General features: G+C 47.1%; 1 protein-coding gene and 1 long non-coding RNA gene across 6 annotated transcripts; one reads left to right on the forward strand and one right to left on the reverse strand.

Moving 5' to 3' along the window:
• Window positions 1-3,294: 3,294 nt before the first annotated feature.
• NACA (nascent polypeptide associated complex subunit alpha) lies at window positions 3,295-14,748 on the reverse strand. Of its 5 annotated transcripts, none has more exons than XM_043446823.1 (9): window positions 14,611-14,733; window positions 13,931-14,072; window positions 13,675-13,746; window positions 5,108-5,193; window positions 4,849-4,926; window positions 4,467-4,613; window positions 3,937-4,065; window positions 3,607-3,729; window positions 3,295-3,419 (listed from the first exon to the last, which is right to left on the reverse strand). In XM_043446823.1, the coding sequence occupies exons 3-9, from the start codon at window positions 13,742-13,744 to the stop codon at window positions 3,405-3,407; spliced, it is 648 nt and encodes a 215-aa protein (XP_043302758.1). In that variant the 5' UTR covers window positions 13,745-13,746; window positions 13,931-14,072; window positions 14,611-14,733; the 3' UTR covers window positions 3,295-3,404. The 5 variants fall into 5 exon arrangements, with proteins under 5 accessions (XP_043302758.1, XP_043302754.1, XP_043302755.1 ...); XM_043446819.1 differs by lacking the exons at window positions 13,675-13,746; window positions 13,931-14,072; window positions 14,611-14,733 and adding exons at window positions 6,364-7,781; window positions 8,055-8,208; window positions 8,670-9,045; XM_043446820.1 differs by lacking the exons at window positions 13,675-13,746; window positions 13,931-14,072; window positions 14,611-14,733 and adding exons at window positions 6,364-7,781; window positions 8,151-8,208; window positions 8,670-9,044.
• On the forward strand, window positions 7,651-8,876 carry LOC122427385. The gene is made up of 3 exons (XR_006265409.1): window positions 7,651-7,767; window positions 8,137-8,355; window positions 8,721-8,876. It is a non-coding gene; the product is annotated as an uncharacterized LOC122427385 (long non-coding RNA).
• Window positions 14,749-16,710: the final 1,962 nt, after the last annotated feature.

Below are 16,710 nucleotides of genomic sequence, written 5' to 3' on the forward strand. Positions count from 1 at the left end.
ACCTGGTCATCCAAGAGCCCTGAAAGATGTATAGTGAAATTAACGTTGTTTCTGAACATATCCATGATGCAGTTCAGGAATCAAGGAGTAATTTCAAGTCTTATGACTTAAGAAATACATTTCATAAGGCTGCAATGATGATTCCTCTGATAAATCTAGGCAAAGTAAATTGAAAACCTTCTGGACAAGATTCACCATTCTAGAAGCCATGAACATTAGTGATTCAAGAGGTCAAAACATCAGTGTTAAGAGTTTGGAAGAAGTTCATTCTAGCACTCATGAATGACTTTGAGGGGTTCAAGATTTCAGTGGAGGAAGTAGCTGCTGATGTGGAAATAGGAAGAGAACTAGAAATTAGAAGTGGAGCCTTAAGATCTAACTGAATCGCTGCAATCTCATGATGAAACTTGAATGGATGAGTTGCTATTTAAGGATGAACAAAGTAGTTTCTTGAGATGGAATCTACTCTTGGTGAAGATGCTGTGAAGATTATTGGTATGATGACAAAAAATTTAGAATATTACATAAACTTAGTTGATATGGCTGTAGAAGGGTTTGGTAAGATTGACTTCAATTTTGACAGAAGCTCTTCTGTGGGTAAAAACAGTATCAAACAAGCATTGCAGGGCCTTCCCTGGTGGTGCAGTGGCTGGGACTCCACGCTCCCAATGCAGGGGGCCAGGGTTTGATCCCTGGTTGGGGAACTAGATCCTATATGCCAAAACCGAGTTTGCATGCAGCAATGAAGATTGAAGATCCCAAGTTGCTGGTGCAACCAAATAAATAGTAAATGTTAAAAAACAAATTAAAAAAAAAAAACAACATTGCAGAAATTGTTCTTGAAAGGAAAAGTCAATTGATACGGCCAAACTTCACTGTTACCTTAAATTCCTTGGTGGTCTAGTGGTTGGGACCCCAGGCTCTCACTGCTAAGGCCCAGGGTTCTACCCTGGTCCAGAATTAAGATCCTACACACCGACTTTGAACCAAATGGCATGGCCAAAAAAAAAAAAAAGTTACTCTCAATCTTCAGAAACCCCCACCTGATCAGTTGGTAGCCATCAAGACTTCCACCAGTTTAAAAAATCCACCTGCCAAGCAACAGACACGGGTTTGATCCCTGGGTTGGCAAGACTCCCTTGAGAAGGAAATGGCAACCCACTCTGGTATTCTTGCCTGGGAAATCCTATGAACAGAGGGATCTGGTGGGTGATAGTCTACAGGGTCACAAAAGTCAGACACGACTTAGCAACTAAACAACAAATGCCTGTAATACATGATATAAAGGGTAGCAATAGTTTGAAACGGGAATACACTACAGTTATCAGCGGCAGTAATAGCCTTGAACAAGATACTACTCTAAAAATGTAACCAAGAACTGGCAGTTTGTTCTCTCTGTAGAGGGAAGGGTGAGGAAATGGGAGTTAATATCCCTAATTTCTCCTGAAATAGTTACTACCTGACTCAGACTTGGCAGACTTCAGCCTCTTGAGACTTCTGTTCATTTAATGATTGTTTTACTCCAGAGAAATAGAAGCAGATCATTATTTTCAGCCAGACGTCAATCTGTTCTTCTCTAGGATAGCCTACCAGTGAAAAGGCTTTGCTCTTTGGGGAAGTCATTTAACCTTTTGGTCCTCATGTCTTAATCCCAACTCCTAAAATAATGCCTACTTTCTCAAAGGGACTGAGAATAGTAAAAAGATTTAAACTTTAGTTCCCAAAATGTACCACAGCGTCTAATTTTTTTAAAATGTAGCCTTCCTATTTTCAAATTTTAGCCCTCTGCTCTCCGCCAAACCACTTCCTAGTAACTAAAGAGCTTCTAGATGAAAGTGAGAGAGCAGAGTGGAAAAGCTGGCTTAAACTCAACATTCAAAAAACTAAGATCATGGCATCCAGTCCCATTACTTCATGGCAAAAAGATGGGGAAACACTGGAAACACTTTGACTTTTTCTTGGGCTCCAAAATCATTGCAGATGGTGACTACAGCCAGGAAATGAAAAGACGCTTGCTCCTTGGAAGAAAAGCTATGACAAACCTAGACAGCATATTAAAAAGCAGAGACATTACTTTGCCCACAAAGGTATATCTAGTCAAAGCTATGGCTTTCCCAGTAGTCAGTCATGTATGGGTGTTGAGAGTTGGACCATAAGGAAAGCTGAGTGCTGAAGAATCAATGCTTTTGAACGGTCGTGTTGGAGAAGGCTCTTGAGTCCCTTGGACTGCAAGATCAAACCAGTCAATCCTAAAGGAAATCAGTCCTGAATATTCATTGGAAAGACTGATGCTGAAGCTTCAACACTTTGGCCACCTGATAGGAAGAACTGACTCATTAGAAAAGACCCTGATGCTTAGAAAGACTGAAGGCAGGAAAAGGGGATGACAGAGGACGTGATGGCTGAATGGCATCAACTCAACGGACGAGTCTGAGAGTTGGTGATGGGAGTTGGTGATGGACAGGGAAGCTTGGCATGTTGTAGTCCATGGGGTTGCAAAGTTGGACACGACTGAGCAATTGAACTGAATAACCTAAACTCACAAACTTCACTGTTCTTATGACTTCTAGAGTTATCTGTATTGTGTATTTATCACGACTGGCTAAACTGTATGTGCCAGTTTGCCTGAAGCAGTTTTGATTTCATTTACTATCGTAGCACAATTATGGCTACCCTAATCATAATTTATAGATCAATATGTCTGTACGTCTAAAAGCACACAGCATGCGCACTGTCTCTAGTCAAAAATCTCTCTTCATGAGGTACCTTCCTTTAAAAAAATATTTAACCTGGGCTCCCTGCATCGGGAGTGAGGAGTCTTAGCCACTGGACTACTAGGAAAGTCCTAGTATCTTCACTTTTTTACAAAGTACTATCTGAATACATACTGGGCCTCATCTGGCCTCTGTGGCAAGCATTTCACATCTGTTACTTCCAACCCTGTACCAAGCTATTACCTGACAAGACGCCAGATGAGTCCCAATGTTTTCAGAAAGATCATAGGTCAGAGGAGGGGATAATTATTAATAAAGAAAAATCAGGATTTGCTAAGAGTTAACATCTAGGAAAGAAATGAGAAACTTATAGTTAAGTTGCAGTCTCTGAAAACAAGTTTCTAATAACATGAACAGTATCTTCTTACAAGAGGTGAAAAGGCTGAGACGTTAAGAGGGAAACCTGTGGCATTAAACCTGTTTAACTGAAGCTGAGGTCTTAAGAGTTACAAATAAATGTGTTTTCATTTCTAGAGCTTTTGTCCCCCCACCTCGCTGAAGAGATCAAGCACCCACCGAGTTCATCCAACAAGAAGCCATAACTTTATTAATGATAGAAACAGTACAAATTTCAAACCCAGCTGCAGTTACTCTTTTGAAACACCAAAAAAAGGTCCTCTTTTCAGATGGTTACATTGTTAATTCCTGTAAGAGAAAAGAGATCATCAGAAGTGGTTACAGGCAAATTCAGAGAATACAGGTCACTAAAATCCAAGAAAACGCAGAACAGGCTCTGGAAAGAGGCTTCTTAATTGGCTGATATTAAGCACAAAAAATAGTCACCCACAACTGGTCAGGGCAGAGGGAGCCCAGGAAGAAGCCGGACACTCACCATAATAGCGTTTACGATGTCATTGCTGTTGTTCTTCAGGGCTCGGACTGCCTTTGCTCTAGACACGTTTGCTTGTGACATGACCAATTCTATGTCCTTAACTTCCACACCTGTTTCATCAACCTAAGATAAGGAAAAAATACTTAATAAACTAAAGGCAAGAACAACTTCAATAGTTGCCAGGCATCTCCTGAATCAACAGATAGTACTTAACATAAGTCAAAAGCTACTTAACTCATGGAGAGCCTAAAACCATATAGAACACACCCATCAATACAAACACAGTATTATCTTGAGAGGATTTAAGGTACAAAAGATTTCCTTATATACCTCTTCCTCTTCACTCTCCTCTTGTACAGTTGGAGTCTGTGTGTTTTCTTGGATGTTTGAGACAGCTTCACCTTGAACTTTGAATTTCTCAGCAGCTGCTAACTGTGCTTGCTGAGATAAATCCTCAATCTATAGGACAGAAAGTACAGATTCAAATGAGTAGATCAATCGCAGTCAATCAACAAAATGATATCTTTCCCAAACTCTCACTCTAAATCTAACTTAAATCTAAATCACATTAACTTACTACCTAGCCTTAAATCACTTGATCTAACTCAGATTATACTGAGATATCCCTGTAGACAAAGAAATAGCTTATGTCTAAAGCAGTGGCCCTCCATTGGAGGGTGATTTTGTTCCCCAGGGGATATCTGTCAAAAGCCTGGAAATTTTGTTGGTTATCACAACTACAAGTGATACTGCTTAATGGATAGCCCTTCTACAACAAAAAATTATTTGACCCAAAATGTCAACAGCACTGAGGTTGAGAAATCCTGGTCTACAGCAGTTCTCAAGAAAACTTTCCTTACCTTGGCTTCCCCAAAAACAATGTAGGTATCTGAAGCTGGGCTCTTGTACACATCTGGTTTTGTGATGACAAAAAGGATATTCTTAGATTTCCGGATAGTGACTCTAGTAACCCCTGTAACCTGTCGAAGGCCCAGTTTGGACATAGCCTAAAGAATGAAAAAGAATAATAGGTTGTCAACTTCTTTAGAACCAGCTTCAGGAAATACACTCAACAAAACTACATTCTAAGCAAAGACTTTTTGTGGATAAGAAAGAAAAGTTTATACAGGAATACATCATTGATTCTCAGGCTTCCTGCCACTACCTTTTCAGTTCTACCACAGATCCCCCTTTCGAAAGCTGCTCCATCAGAACCTCTAACTTTATAACCTCAATTCTTACCTTCCGTGCCTTCTTTTCACTCCGGCTCTGTTTTGCTTTACTGACTGGTTCTTCATCGATTTCAGCTGCCGCTGCCAGCTAAGAAAATAAAATAGCTGTGAGTAAACTGGAATGGAAGACCTGGATACCAAAATCCCCACGTGGTTTTCCCTTTATGAAAGTTCACAGCTCCAAACGCATAAGCCAGCTTTCTCTGATCAACACTGGTTCACCAATGTTTCTCTGACCCTAGTACTTACACTAGTAAGTTAATACCCACCTGAGCTTGCTGTGTGGTTGCCTGTGTAGAATCCTGCTCTTCAAGCTCTGGGACTGATTCATCACTATCAGATTCTGTTCCAGACCCTAGAATGGCAAATAACTTTTACTAGTTTACTAAGTAAAGATTACAAGAGGACGTCACCATGGCCTGCCCACACCAAAAGTCACTGGTTTACACCAGACCTCAGAAAATTTAGTGCAAACCAGTGGACTTATGTGAAGTTGGCTCATGCAGTATGACAGCCTGTAAGTCAGTCACAAACTAGTGTGCACACATCCATTAAAGACCCCGCCCCAGAAACGCTCGGCACAGCTAAGCAGTTTGCGTAACTGCGACTTCTCCTTCAAGTTCTTCCCTTCTCGGCACAGGCAAATACCAATGATTTATGCAACGCCAGATTCCACCCAACAGCCCATCCGTCTCAGAAAGGTTCTGGTGGGCAGGGTGCCTCCAGGAATACTTCAGTGAAAACAGTTACGATGACATCGTGGAGGCAGTCTTGAGGGCGTTGTGCGGAGAGACACTTTCCCCTCATCCTTTAAACTGGTTTGGGGGAGGCCAGAAGCAGTTGTGTACACATTTAGCTTTATTTTGAAACTGCTAACCCTAGCAGTTTGATCTAATCAACACGACTCGAAGATGCTAAAAATGCTGATCTATAGTTCTAATAGTCACTTCTAGATAATTGTCCTATGACCTCAACCATTTCTTCCAAATGTAACTCACATATTTAAGTTTCCCTCAATTCAAAGGCCAAGCATCAACAGACTACTGAGGGAAAAAGCATACACCTCCACCATTCTCTGGCTAGGAAAAATAGGGCTTGGAGGAAAAGAGTCCCTGGGCACTGTTATTACCAAGTTTAAGATGTGAAGAAATTCAAGCAGTTCTACATTTCCCAATATTTTAGCAAATCCCAGGCCCAGGGACAAGGTTAGTGATGTGGTAGAGATTAGAGCAGATTAAAGGTCTAGGAGGTCTCGGTTTTCAGTGTCAGATCAGTCAGGTAAGGAAGATGAGGGACCCAGAGTTAGTCTGGACCACGTTACACAAGATAATACACAATGGACTATCTGAGGCGAAAACCAAGACTGTCTCACATTCCTAGAGTTTCTGCATTTACACTTATCGTTCTATGCCCAAACACAAGCAGATGTCCTGGAGAAAGCGGCGCACCCTATGGTTAGTATCGGTGGGTAGCCCGGGAGGGTTGTGGGCAACACACCATGCACACGGCAAACCAAGGCAAATACCCTTATTGTTCTTCAAAACAGGCTGCTTGGCAGAGGGGGTCGGGGCAGGGATCCCGGCAGGTTTGGGGGTGGGCATGTTGACGAGGACCGGCTGGAAAGGCACTCCCCCTGAGATTGGTTCCGGGGGAATCAGAGGCGGCAGCTCATCCTCATCAGCAGGGGCTGAGGGCTTACAGGGTGATTCCAGCACCAGCCCAGGTGAGGACGGCAGAAATTGCTGTTTAGGAAGCAGAGGGGGAACTGGGGAGGAAGCAAGAGGCAGAGAGACTGACGGGGTAGGTGCTGGAGAGACAGACGCTGATCCAGCTCTAGGAAGGACCTTCTCTGGGGCAGCTGTTGCTGAATGGGTAGATGTCTCTGACTCAGGAGGAGGAGCCAAGGGGCCCTTTGGGGAATGGAGAGAATCCTTGCCCTTTAAGGGAGAGACAGGGAGGGCTTTTGGAGCCTTTGGAGAAGAACCTTTCTGAGTAGAGACTGTCAGTAGAGGAGCTGGAGCCACTGCAGGAAGGGGTCCTTTAGTACCATTCTGAGCTGAGGGATCTGGGCAGACAGGTGGTGAAACAGAACTCTTCTTGGCTGGTGGACCTTTCTGAGTGGGAGTTGTGATGACCGGTGCACTTTCTGGAGCTGAACCATCAAGCGCTGCTTTGACAGCTGTGGGGCCTTTTTTTACTGGGGGCCCTTTAGATGCCTGAGGGGCAGTGGACCCCAAGGGACATGTGACTGAAACTGGGGAAGCAGGGGCCTCTTTGGGAGAGAGAGGAATCACAGTTGGGGGAGTGGGAGCCCCTGTGGAGGATGAGGTTGCTGGGCCCTCTTTGGGGACTGGAGACTTTTTTGGGGAGGGAGGAATTACAGCTGAGGGAGTGGGTACCTCTTTGGGGACTGGGGTTCCTGTTGCTTTTTTGGTGGAAGGAGTCACAGCTGGGGAAGTAGGGACCTCTTTGGCGGCTGGAGTTACTGAGGCTCTTTTGGGGGTCGGAGTCCCTTTGGAGGAGGGAGGAGCCACAGCTAAAGGAGCAGGGGTTCCTTTCAGTGATGGTGTTGCTGAGGCCTCTTTGGGGGAAGGAGTCATGGCTGCGAAAGTGGGGAGCTCTTTGGGGTCTGGAGTTGCTGGAGACTCTGTGGGAGCCAGAATTGCTGAGGCTCTTTTGGGGGAGAGAGGAGCCACAGATGGGGGAGCAGGGTCTCCTGTGAGAGGTGGGGTTGCTGGACCCCTTTTGGGGGGAGAAGTCATAGCAGATGGAGTGGGGGTTCCTTTGGGTGATGGAGTTGCCGGGGCCTTTTTTGGAGATGGAGGAGTCACAGGTGGGGGAGTGGACTCACCCTTTGGAGGTGGGCTAGCTGGGGCTTTTTTGGGAGATGGAGTTGCTGGGCTCCCTTTGGGGGAGGGGGGAGTCACAGGTGGGGGAGTGGACCACCCTTTGGAGTGGGCTAGCTGGTTTTCTGGGAGATGGATTGCTGGGCTCCCTTGGGGAGGGGGATGTCAACAGGTGGCGGATGACTCACCCGTTTGGGTGGCTAGCCGGGGGCTTTTTTGGGAGATGAGTTGCTGTGGCTCCGTTTGGGGAGGGGGGAGTCACAGGGGGTTGGACTCACCCTTGGAGGTGGGCTAGCTGGGGGCTTTTTTGGGAGATGGAGTTGCTGGGCTCCCTTTGGGGGAGGGATGGGGCACAGTTGGGGGAGTGGACTCACCCTGTGGAGGTGGGCTAGCTGGGGCTTTTTTGGGGGATGGGGTTGCTGGGGCCTTTTTGGGGGAGGGAGGAGTCACAGGTGGGGGAGTGGACTCACCCTTTGGAGGTGGGCTAGCTGGGGCTTTTTTGGGAGATGGAGTTGCTGGGCTCCCTTTGGGGGAGGGGGGAGTCACAGGTTGGGGAGTGGACTCTTCCTTTGGAGGTGGGTTAGTTGGGGCTCTTTTGGGAGATGGAGTTGCTGGGCTCCCTTTGGGGGAGGGGGGAGTCACAGGTGGGGGAGTGGACTCACCCTTTGGAGGTGGCTAGCTGGGCTTTTGGAAGTAGGGAATGCTGGCTCCCTTTGGGGGAGGGGGGAGTCACAGGTGGGGAGTGGACTCACCCTATGGAGTGGCTAGTGGGGCTTTTTTGGGAGATGGAGTTGCTTGGGGCCTTTTGTTGGAGAGGGAAGGAGTCACAGGTGGGGAGTGGAACTCACCCTTTGGAGTGTGGGCTAGCGGGGGCTTTTTGGGGATGGAGTTGCTTGGGCTACTTTGGGGGAGGGGAGCACAGATTGGGAGTGACTTTTCCTTTTGGAGGTGGTATGGGCCTCTTTGGGAATGGGTTGCTGGCTCCCTTTGGGGGAGGGGGGAGTCACAGGTGGGGGAGTGGACTCACCCTTTGGAGGTGGGCTAGCTGGGGCTTTTCTGGGAGATGGAGTTGCTGGGCTCCCTTTGGGGGAGGGGGGAGTCACAGGTGGGGGAGTGGACTCACCCTTTGGAGGTGGGCTAGCCGGGGCTTTTTTGGGAGATGGAGTTGCTGGGCTCTCTTTGGGGGAGGGAGGAGTCACAGGTGGGGGAGTGGAGTCCTCCTTTGGAGGTGGGTTAACTGGCGTTCTTTTGGAAGAGGGAGGAGCCATAGCTGGGGAAGTGGGAGCCTCTTTGGGAGGTGGAGAGGCTAGGGTTTGTTTTGGGGAAGGGGTTGCTGGGGCTCCTTTTGGGGAGGAAGGGGTCACAGCAGGAAGTGGAGTCTCTTTAGGTAATGTGGTTGCTGAGCTCCCTTTGGGGGAAGGAGGCGTCATAGCTAGGGGAGTGGGAGCCTCTTTGGGGGAAGGAGTTGCTGGGGCTCCTTTGGGGATGGAAGGGGTCACAGCTAAAGGAATAAGGGTTTCTTTAGGGGATGGGGATGCTGGCCCCTCCTTGGGGGAAGGAGCCATAGGTGGGGGAACAGGAGTCTCTTTGGGGGATGGGGGAGTAGGGGAATGCTTCTCGACTAGTGATCCTTTAGAGACATGAAAAGGAAGATCGGCCTCTGGAAGAGACGAAGCTTCAACTGGAGAAACAGTGAATGAGAGATTTCCAGCAGGAGTATCAGGGATAGCAGGTACACTTTTAGAAGCAGAAGGGGCAAGACTTAAGGGAGCAGTAGCTGAACCCTTCTTGGTTGGAATTCTTTTAGGCTGAGGAGACACAGTAGTCCCTAAAGGAGACGGGGAGTCAGCAAGGCACATTCCTTTGGAAGATGCAGTAATAGAAGCACCAGAGTCCTCAGTTGGGCACCCTTCAGGAGGGGAAGCCACAGATGCCAATGGTGAGGTTTGAGAAATGCCATGAACTTTCTTTGCACCCTGAGGAGTATGAGTTGGAGGCAGAAGGGTAGAAGACTCAGACTTGGGAATCTCAGGGACCTGTGCCATAGGAGCTAGAGAAGGAGAAGCACTCTGGGGAAACAAAGTCACTGCTGGAGCCACAGGGCAACTTTCAGAGGCTGGAGGCATCAGTGGTAAAGTAGGAAGAGTGGAAGGACTGGCTAGAGTGGAAGGAGTGGAAGTACCTTTGGCAGCTGTAGGAGCCATTCCATCAATGGCAGCACTTTCCAAAGGAAATGGAGCTACAGTTGGGGTAGTGAAAGAACTTTTGAGAAGCAGGTTAGCTGGGTCTGGGCTTGTGTAAGAATCTGTGTTGATCACAGAGACTGGGGAGCTAGCACTCAGAGAAGAGGGAGAAGTGCTGGCTGGCTTCACTACAGGGAGAGGCTCTGGGTAGCTTTTTGCTGCCAGGGTGGCTTCAGGAGAAAGAGCCGTCTCTGGAGAAGGTGATGTACTCTGGGGAGAGGGGGGATTCTTAGGCGCTGCCAGGGCTGCTGCACTAGGAACATCTTTGAGAATGAGAGGGGCGGGAGGAGATAATGGAGAAGAGGCAGCGACATCTGAGGAGACCAGGTCAGGGACAGCAGAGATGCCTTTGTCAGCAGACAGAGCCAGAGAGGAAGTGGGAGCCCCCCCTGGAAAAGCAGCCACAGCAGTAGGAACCACCTCATTTCTGGAAGGAAGGGGAGGAATTACAGATCTCTGAGAAGTGTAACAGGGATCCATAGAAGAATGATCTACAAAAATAGTACCTTCTATGGGATCTGACAGAATATTAGAACTTGAAGTTTGGACAGGAGAACTCTGATGTAAAGGTGTAAGATGAGAGCCCAGAGAAGTGAGGAAAACTGGGGGGGACGCAGCAGCCACAGCAAAGGACTGAGTTGGAAGAGATGGAGCAGCAGGTGGACCCTTCAGGCTGAGGCTCACAGGGTGTTGTGGAGTAGTCAGAGCTGAGGAGATGGGGACACCTTTGACTTGAGGGGAAGGGATGGCGGGTGGTATCTGAGAACATGAGGCTAGTTCAGACGGAACAGAGGCCAAAGGAGTTACAAGATGGGAAGGGATAGCACTGACTATACTTGGAGGGTTGGGGGTATCCTTTGGATTAGGAGTTAGTTGAGAGGGAGCCTGACTAGGAGAGGGCTTTGGTTCTGAGCAAGCAACTGGAGCTGACAGCGATGTCACTGGCCCTGACTCAACCACGGCAACTGAGGGAGGTGCGCTGCGGGGGTGAGGGGGGCCGTCAGGGCTCTTCTGAGCTGAGTGGGGAGCCACGGCCACCAGAGCCAAGGGGGCTGAGGAGGAATGAGCACCTTTCAGAGTTGGAGTTATCATGGGAGAGGCCAGAGCTAAGGCGGCTGGGGAGATAGGAGGCCCTATTAGGTTTGGTAAGAAAATGGGGGGGTCAGTGGGAGGGGCAGCTCCCAGAGGCAGGGCCGTCCCATGGGATGACTGCAGAAAAGGAGCTTCAAAAGGGGCTGAGGTCATGGTCGAGGGAGAAAGGAATGGGGAAGGCTGGTTAGGGGCTGCCACAGGGCACTGCTGGGAGGCCAGGGAGCAGGGAGGGGCGGGGGCGGGCTTGGGCTGCCCTGGAGCAGCAGTGACGCTCAAGGTTGGAGACACAGGCGGCACAGCTGGAGGAGAAAAGCCAGGAAAGGGGGGGATGGAGGAGGAGAGGGAGGAAAAAACAAAAGTGAGTTATACAGCCCGACTTGGTACAACATGCCTCACACAAGAAACACTGGAAGTTTAAATCTGAGAACGAATGTGACCACGCAGGATTAGACAAAGGTGACAAGCAACAGCGACCTCCCCAAACACACTTCAGAGGTCAAGTAGAATACCTCATTCTTCTCCTTTCCCAAATCTACTAAAATAAGTAAACCACTTTAGGGTGAAGAACAGTCCAAGAGCCGTCTGTTGGTCTTTAACTGGGGAGCTCCAGCCCAGGAGTAAGTTGGCAACAGCAGGCTTCCTACCGTTCCTTCCGAGATGTGCCCTTCTCTTCCCACCTCAAAGGGACCCTAAGACCTTCTCACAGACCACGGAGTCACCACTAGAAAGTTCTACTCTATCCAGTCAAGGAGCATGAACTGAAACAAATGCTGAAAACTAGAACAAGGAAGGTAGTGAGTGGCAATAATAATGGAGAATCAGAGCTGAATGAGAAAAACAGGTCTCTAAATGCTCAGGCTTCAGAATACTCAATATTAAATACTAAGTCACCGAGCTTCCCTATACCTCGTTTTACTCACCCAAATCAAACAAACCAAAAAACCAACCGCAAAAGTGCGGACTCCACAGTCTCTAAGCAATGTTAGCTCTTCAGACATCAATCTGGATGAATCAGACCACGAGTAACAGAGCTTAGTCACAAGCGTAGGAAACTGTAATCCAACTTGTCAAACTAGACTGTGGAGAGAATACACTGGGTCCCCACCCCTTAAGCTGGATGAGTATGCCACTGTGCCAAACAGGCATTACTTGGCACCACAATGAAGCTGTGCAAAAGATTCTGAATGACTGCTCAACACCTAGAAGGGAGTATTATTATTATTTTTTAAAAAAGCCTAGAGCATCCAGATTCACAGTTCACTCAACCAAGAGTACCCTACTACAGAGGTAGGCTCAAACCAGTCTTTCCTGGAAACTTGGTAGCTCAAAGTCTCTATGACTACAGTGCAAATGCTCTCAAACGTATTAATCAGAATTTGAAACTTAGAATGTTTTCTTCTCACTGAACCTCAAAACTCCGGGATAAGGCCCAAATGACTTGCTTTAGACACCATAACCAACTTCCTAAGTCCGTTTCCTCACTTACTCTAATAATTATTTAGTTATAGTTATGTATCAACCCCCCCCCCCCAAAACAAACCCTGAGTATTCATCACAGGCACTTAATCTAACCTACAATGCAATCTCAAAATACTCAGGAATAAGTTTAACAGTTCTGAGGACTGCTTCGGAAGCAAACAGCATTAGTTTTGAAGCTTGATTCAGATTATTTAAAATTCATCTGAATTTCAGTCTCCACACTTGTAAAATCAAGTTGAGATTCTCTTAAAGTTTTGTCCAACACTGAAACTACAAATCTTCAGAGACTACTCCTTTATTTTTTAACCTTCCTTAAGTCCCAGTAGTTCAAGGATTTCACATAGCTCATTCCCCAGCTCAGAGGCCCCCTCCTTTTTCTTTTCCAGCAGCTGTATTAATCCTTTCAGCTGCTAAAATCAGACAGGTGGGGAGGGAGAACCTTAATGCTTTCAACTATTTTAATTCCAGGAGACAGAAACTGCCCTTAAGTGACAGGTGGAGTTTAAAAAAAAAAAAATTACCATGGGGGCGGGGAGAGGCAAGAATGGAGGTCATAGCCTGAAGATTCCCTTCCTTTACTTCTGCACAACTGAACAGCAAGAAGACTACCATAAAAGTTTTTTTCACTACCCCCTCTCAGGTTTTGTAGAGATGTATTTTAAACAGAATTCAAACCTTGCATTTACACTACCTTCTACATTCATTAATTTCAAAGCCGAAGAGCAGTCAAAAGAAGGCTCTAATTCATTCCTGGGTTCCAGATAAGCTGTTGATGCAGGCATTGTTCCGGGACACTGGAAACAGCTCAGCACCAATCCACAAAACAAGTTAACCAATCTAGGAGGTTCCCAGGGCCCAGAACACATTTACCACCAGCACACACCTCATCCATGCATGTGATGAGGGCACAACGCCAAGCACCGCCATCTAAAACCTTGATTCAACTTGCTGGCTGGGACCTCACAAAAGCTCAGGTCTCCTTGGCCTGCCAGTGCATCACCTATTTCCCATAGGTGAGTTACTATTATGGACTCTCCTCCCTGGTAAAGCTACAGACCCATCTTCTTTAATGAGAACCAATACTAAGTACAGTCTATTTGTCACTTAACCCACCAAATGATTTTAGGGCCAATCTTACAATCTTAATTAAGGGCAAGGGGTCCAGGGGGAACCTACCTGTCTCAGCCTGGGGCTGTGGCAACTCCTGCTCTGTAGCAGGGACGGTTTCTGTGGCTTCACCGGGCATTTCTGAAGGGAATAAAAAGGAGGCCTGAATTGACTAGGATCCATTCTGCTGTCCAATCCAGAGTCACGCTTAAAACTGCTGAGGGCTGTTAAATACCGTAAAGGTGTGTGGGACAGCCCTCCCCAAAGTAGCTGGAATAGGTGAAAAACACGACGTAACCCTCACATTTTTGATCAAGAGAATCACCTTTTTTTTGTCGCTCCTCTTCACTCCGCGGAGAGCGGATTTCCCAGTGCCCAGGGATTCGTTTTATTCCACACTCCAAATCCCACACAGAAGCAATTATCACTGCGTTCTCAACCCGAGGGAGAGGATCCCGGTCTGGCTCCTGAGCACGGGATGGGAGACTTCAGACGCTACCTTGAAACGCCGCGCCCCCTCTCCCCCGCGCGCTTTCTGGGCGAGGACCTCCACGACCCGCGTTTGCTGACTTCCGGGACTCAGAAGGGGACAGAGGGTGTCTTAAGTCCCAACACTGGCTTGTCACAATAAGGGTGTGTGTGTGTATACACGCGCGAGCGCGCGCGGGGGTGGGGGTGGTTGTTCCAAAGCTGTGACCCCTTAACCTCCTCTGGGTTCTGGCGAAGCCGGTCCCAACAGCAGACGCACCCCACTTCCATCCCCAACGGCTCCCATCTCCCCAGCTCTGGACTCCCTGGCCCTTATGCCCTACTCTTGCCAGGACACCAAGAGCAGACCCCATTTTGTCCGGAGGCCCCAAGGCCACACTGCCCAGGGTTGAATAGGAGCCCCATGACCCCATAAAACCTCTAATTATCCTTAGCTCCTATTCTGCGCGGCGCCTCAGGCCGCAAGAAAGACGGATGGCTATGGATAAAAAAGTAGCGGCGAAGACAAGCACTTACTGTGCGGGGAACGCGGAACCAAGATGGCGGCAGAAAGAGAGCGAGCGAGCGAGAGCGTGACCCACGCCTGTTGCAGAGCGAAGCCTGGCGGAGGGGGCGGGGCCAGGATCTAATTCCGGGTCAGGAGCTGCTTGCAGTCACTTCCTTTAACCAGTGAGCCATCCGGCTGTTTCCAGTTGGGGGTGGTGCCGAGGTCTAAATAAGGGTATGAATTTAGAACAGGAGTCGCTGGCCTGGCAGAACTCTCTATCCTGAGCTATGCAGTCCTTAGATAGCCGACCCCTTCGCGTCCCTCATGTCGAGGCATTTTTGATACGCGAAAGCCAGCAGCCTCTGCTCTCGCGTCAGGAAAGTAGCCACATTATTACTTTCTGACTTCATTTTATCAATTAATTCAGTAGAACGACGTTATTAAATAATGCCGAATACACGGAGATTGTAGTCACACCAATGAAAGGTAGCTGTGACCTAGGCTGTCAATTATTTTACTTTGGAATACATAATTTAAAGTGAGATTATCGTGAAGGTGTAAATTTCTATACTCAGTATATTTCTTTTTGCCTCTATTTTGGACACTGTATCCTGAAACTCATCCGTTCTAGAGGATCCCATTCCTTATACAGTAGAGTTATTGAAAAGTAGAATGTAAATGTTTTGTTAATGAAAAGGTTAGGGGTCCTGAGTCCCATATCCTCTCTCCAAAAGGACTCAACAAATACAGTATTCACACTTTCAGTTCATTTCAGTCACTCAGTCGTGACTCTTTGAGACCCCATGGACTGCAGCACACCAGGCCTCCCTGTCCATCACCAACTCCCGGAGTCTACCCAAAGCCAGGTCCACTGAGTCAGTGATACCATCCAACCATCTCATCCTCTGTCGTCTCCTCCTCCTGCCCTCAATCTTTCCCAGCATCAGGGTCTTTTCAAATGAGTCAGCCTTTCGCATCAGGTGGCCAAAGTACTGGAGTTTCAGCTTCAACAGCCCTTCCAATGAACACCCAGGACTGATCACCTTTAGGATGGACTGGTTGGATCTCCTTGCAGTCCAAGGGACTTTGAAGAGTCTTCTCCAACACTACACTTTATTTATTTTTATTTTATTTTTTTATTTATTTTTTAACACTACACTTTAAATGCACTTAAAAGCTAGTGGCTTTAAGACAATTGTGGCTACCTTTTAAGAAAAGTGGGCTTCCTATTGTCTCAGATGGTAAAGAATCTGCCTGCAGTGCAGGAGATGAGGGTTGGATTCCTGGGTGGGGAAGTTCGCCCGGAGAAGGAAATGGCAACCCACTCCAGTATTCTTACCTGGGAAATCCCATGGACAGAGCCTGGAGGGCTACAGTTCATGGGGTCCCAAAGAGTTGGACATGACTGAGAGCCTAACACTTTTAAGATAAGCATTGAATATTTTAAATGCTCTAAAAGCTACTTTAAAATTTCACCATTTTACTATAGTGGTGAGGATTACTTCATAGGATTGTTAGGAAGGTAATGTAAGCTAACTGATTGTTACTATTAAAATTTTTGATAGAATTTCTGCTTAGTAGTGATCTGGGAGGCTTTCAGTGCATTCCATTTACCGTCAGAAGGGCCCATAATAGCCAACTGTGGCCTTAGATACCTAAAACATTCTGACTACGCCCCTTTCTTTCCTAGCAAGCCCACTGACTTATAACTGTTAATCGTTAGCTAAGGAAGGATGAACTTTCTTTGGGTTTCTTTATAAACTGGGCCTTTAACTGGCCCTTTGTTTCTACAATTTTCATACATGGATGAGTTGGCAAATCAGAGTTAGAGAAGTCAATTGTCTTTGAGCATGTTTCTGCTATTTTCAAGAACCAGACATTGTTATATACAAGCACAATATATTCTGTAATTTAGTTTATTGGCTGTTATACCAGTTTTTATCAAGGACTCTAATATTAAAGCGTTAAAATGCTTTAATGCTAAAACATCTTTTGTTGAACGGGTAATCCCACCCAGTTTTTCTCCTCTCATTCTGAGTACTTAAGATGGACTAACTTGTCTTTAGTAATTTTGTATTCAGGAGTTTTAATTGACCAGTCACTGTTTTCCAAAAAGAATGAACAATATG

Source organism: Cervus canadensis, chromosome 25 (assembly GCF_019320065.1).
Source record: "Cervus canadensis isolate Bull #8, Minnesota chromosome 25, ASM1932006v1, whole genome shotgun sequence".
Taxonomy (NCBI): domain Eukaryota; kingdom Metazoa; phylum Chordata; class Mammalia; order Artiodactyla; family Cervidae; genus Cervus; species Cervus canadensis.

Coding starts and splice junctions, on each gene's coding strand:
- NACA (XM_043446819.1), bottom strand. CDS start 8,952: ATGGCTCCTCCCTCTTCCAAAAGAACGCCAGTTAACCCACCTCCAAAG. Junction 5,194..6,363: donor TGTTTTGAAGAACAATAAGG/GTATTTGCCTTG, acceptor TTGCCATTCTAG/GGTCTGGAACAGAATCTGAT. Junction 4,927..5,107: donor CAACCACACAGCAAGCTCAG/GTGGGTATTAAC, acceptor TTATTTTCTTAG/CTGGCAGCGGCAGCTGAAAT.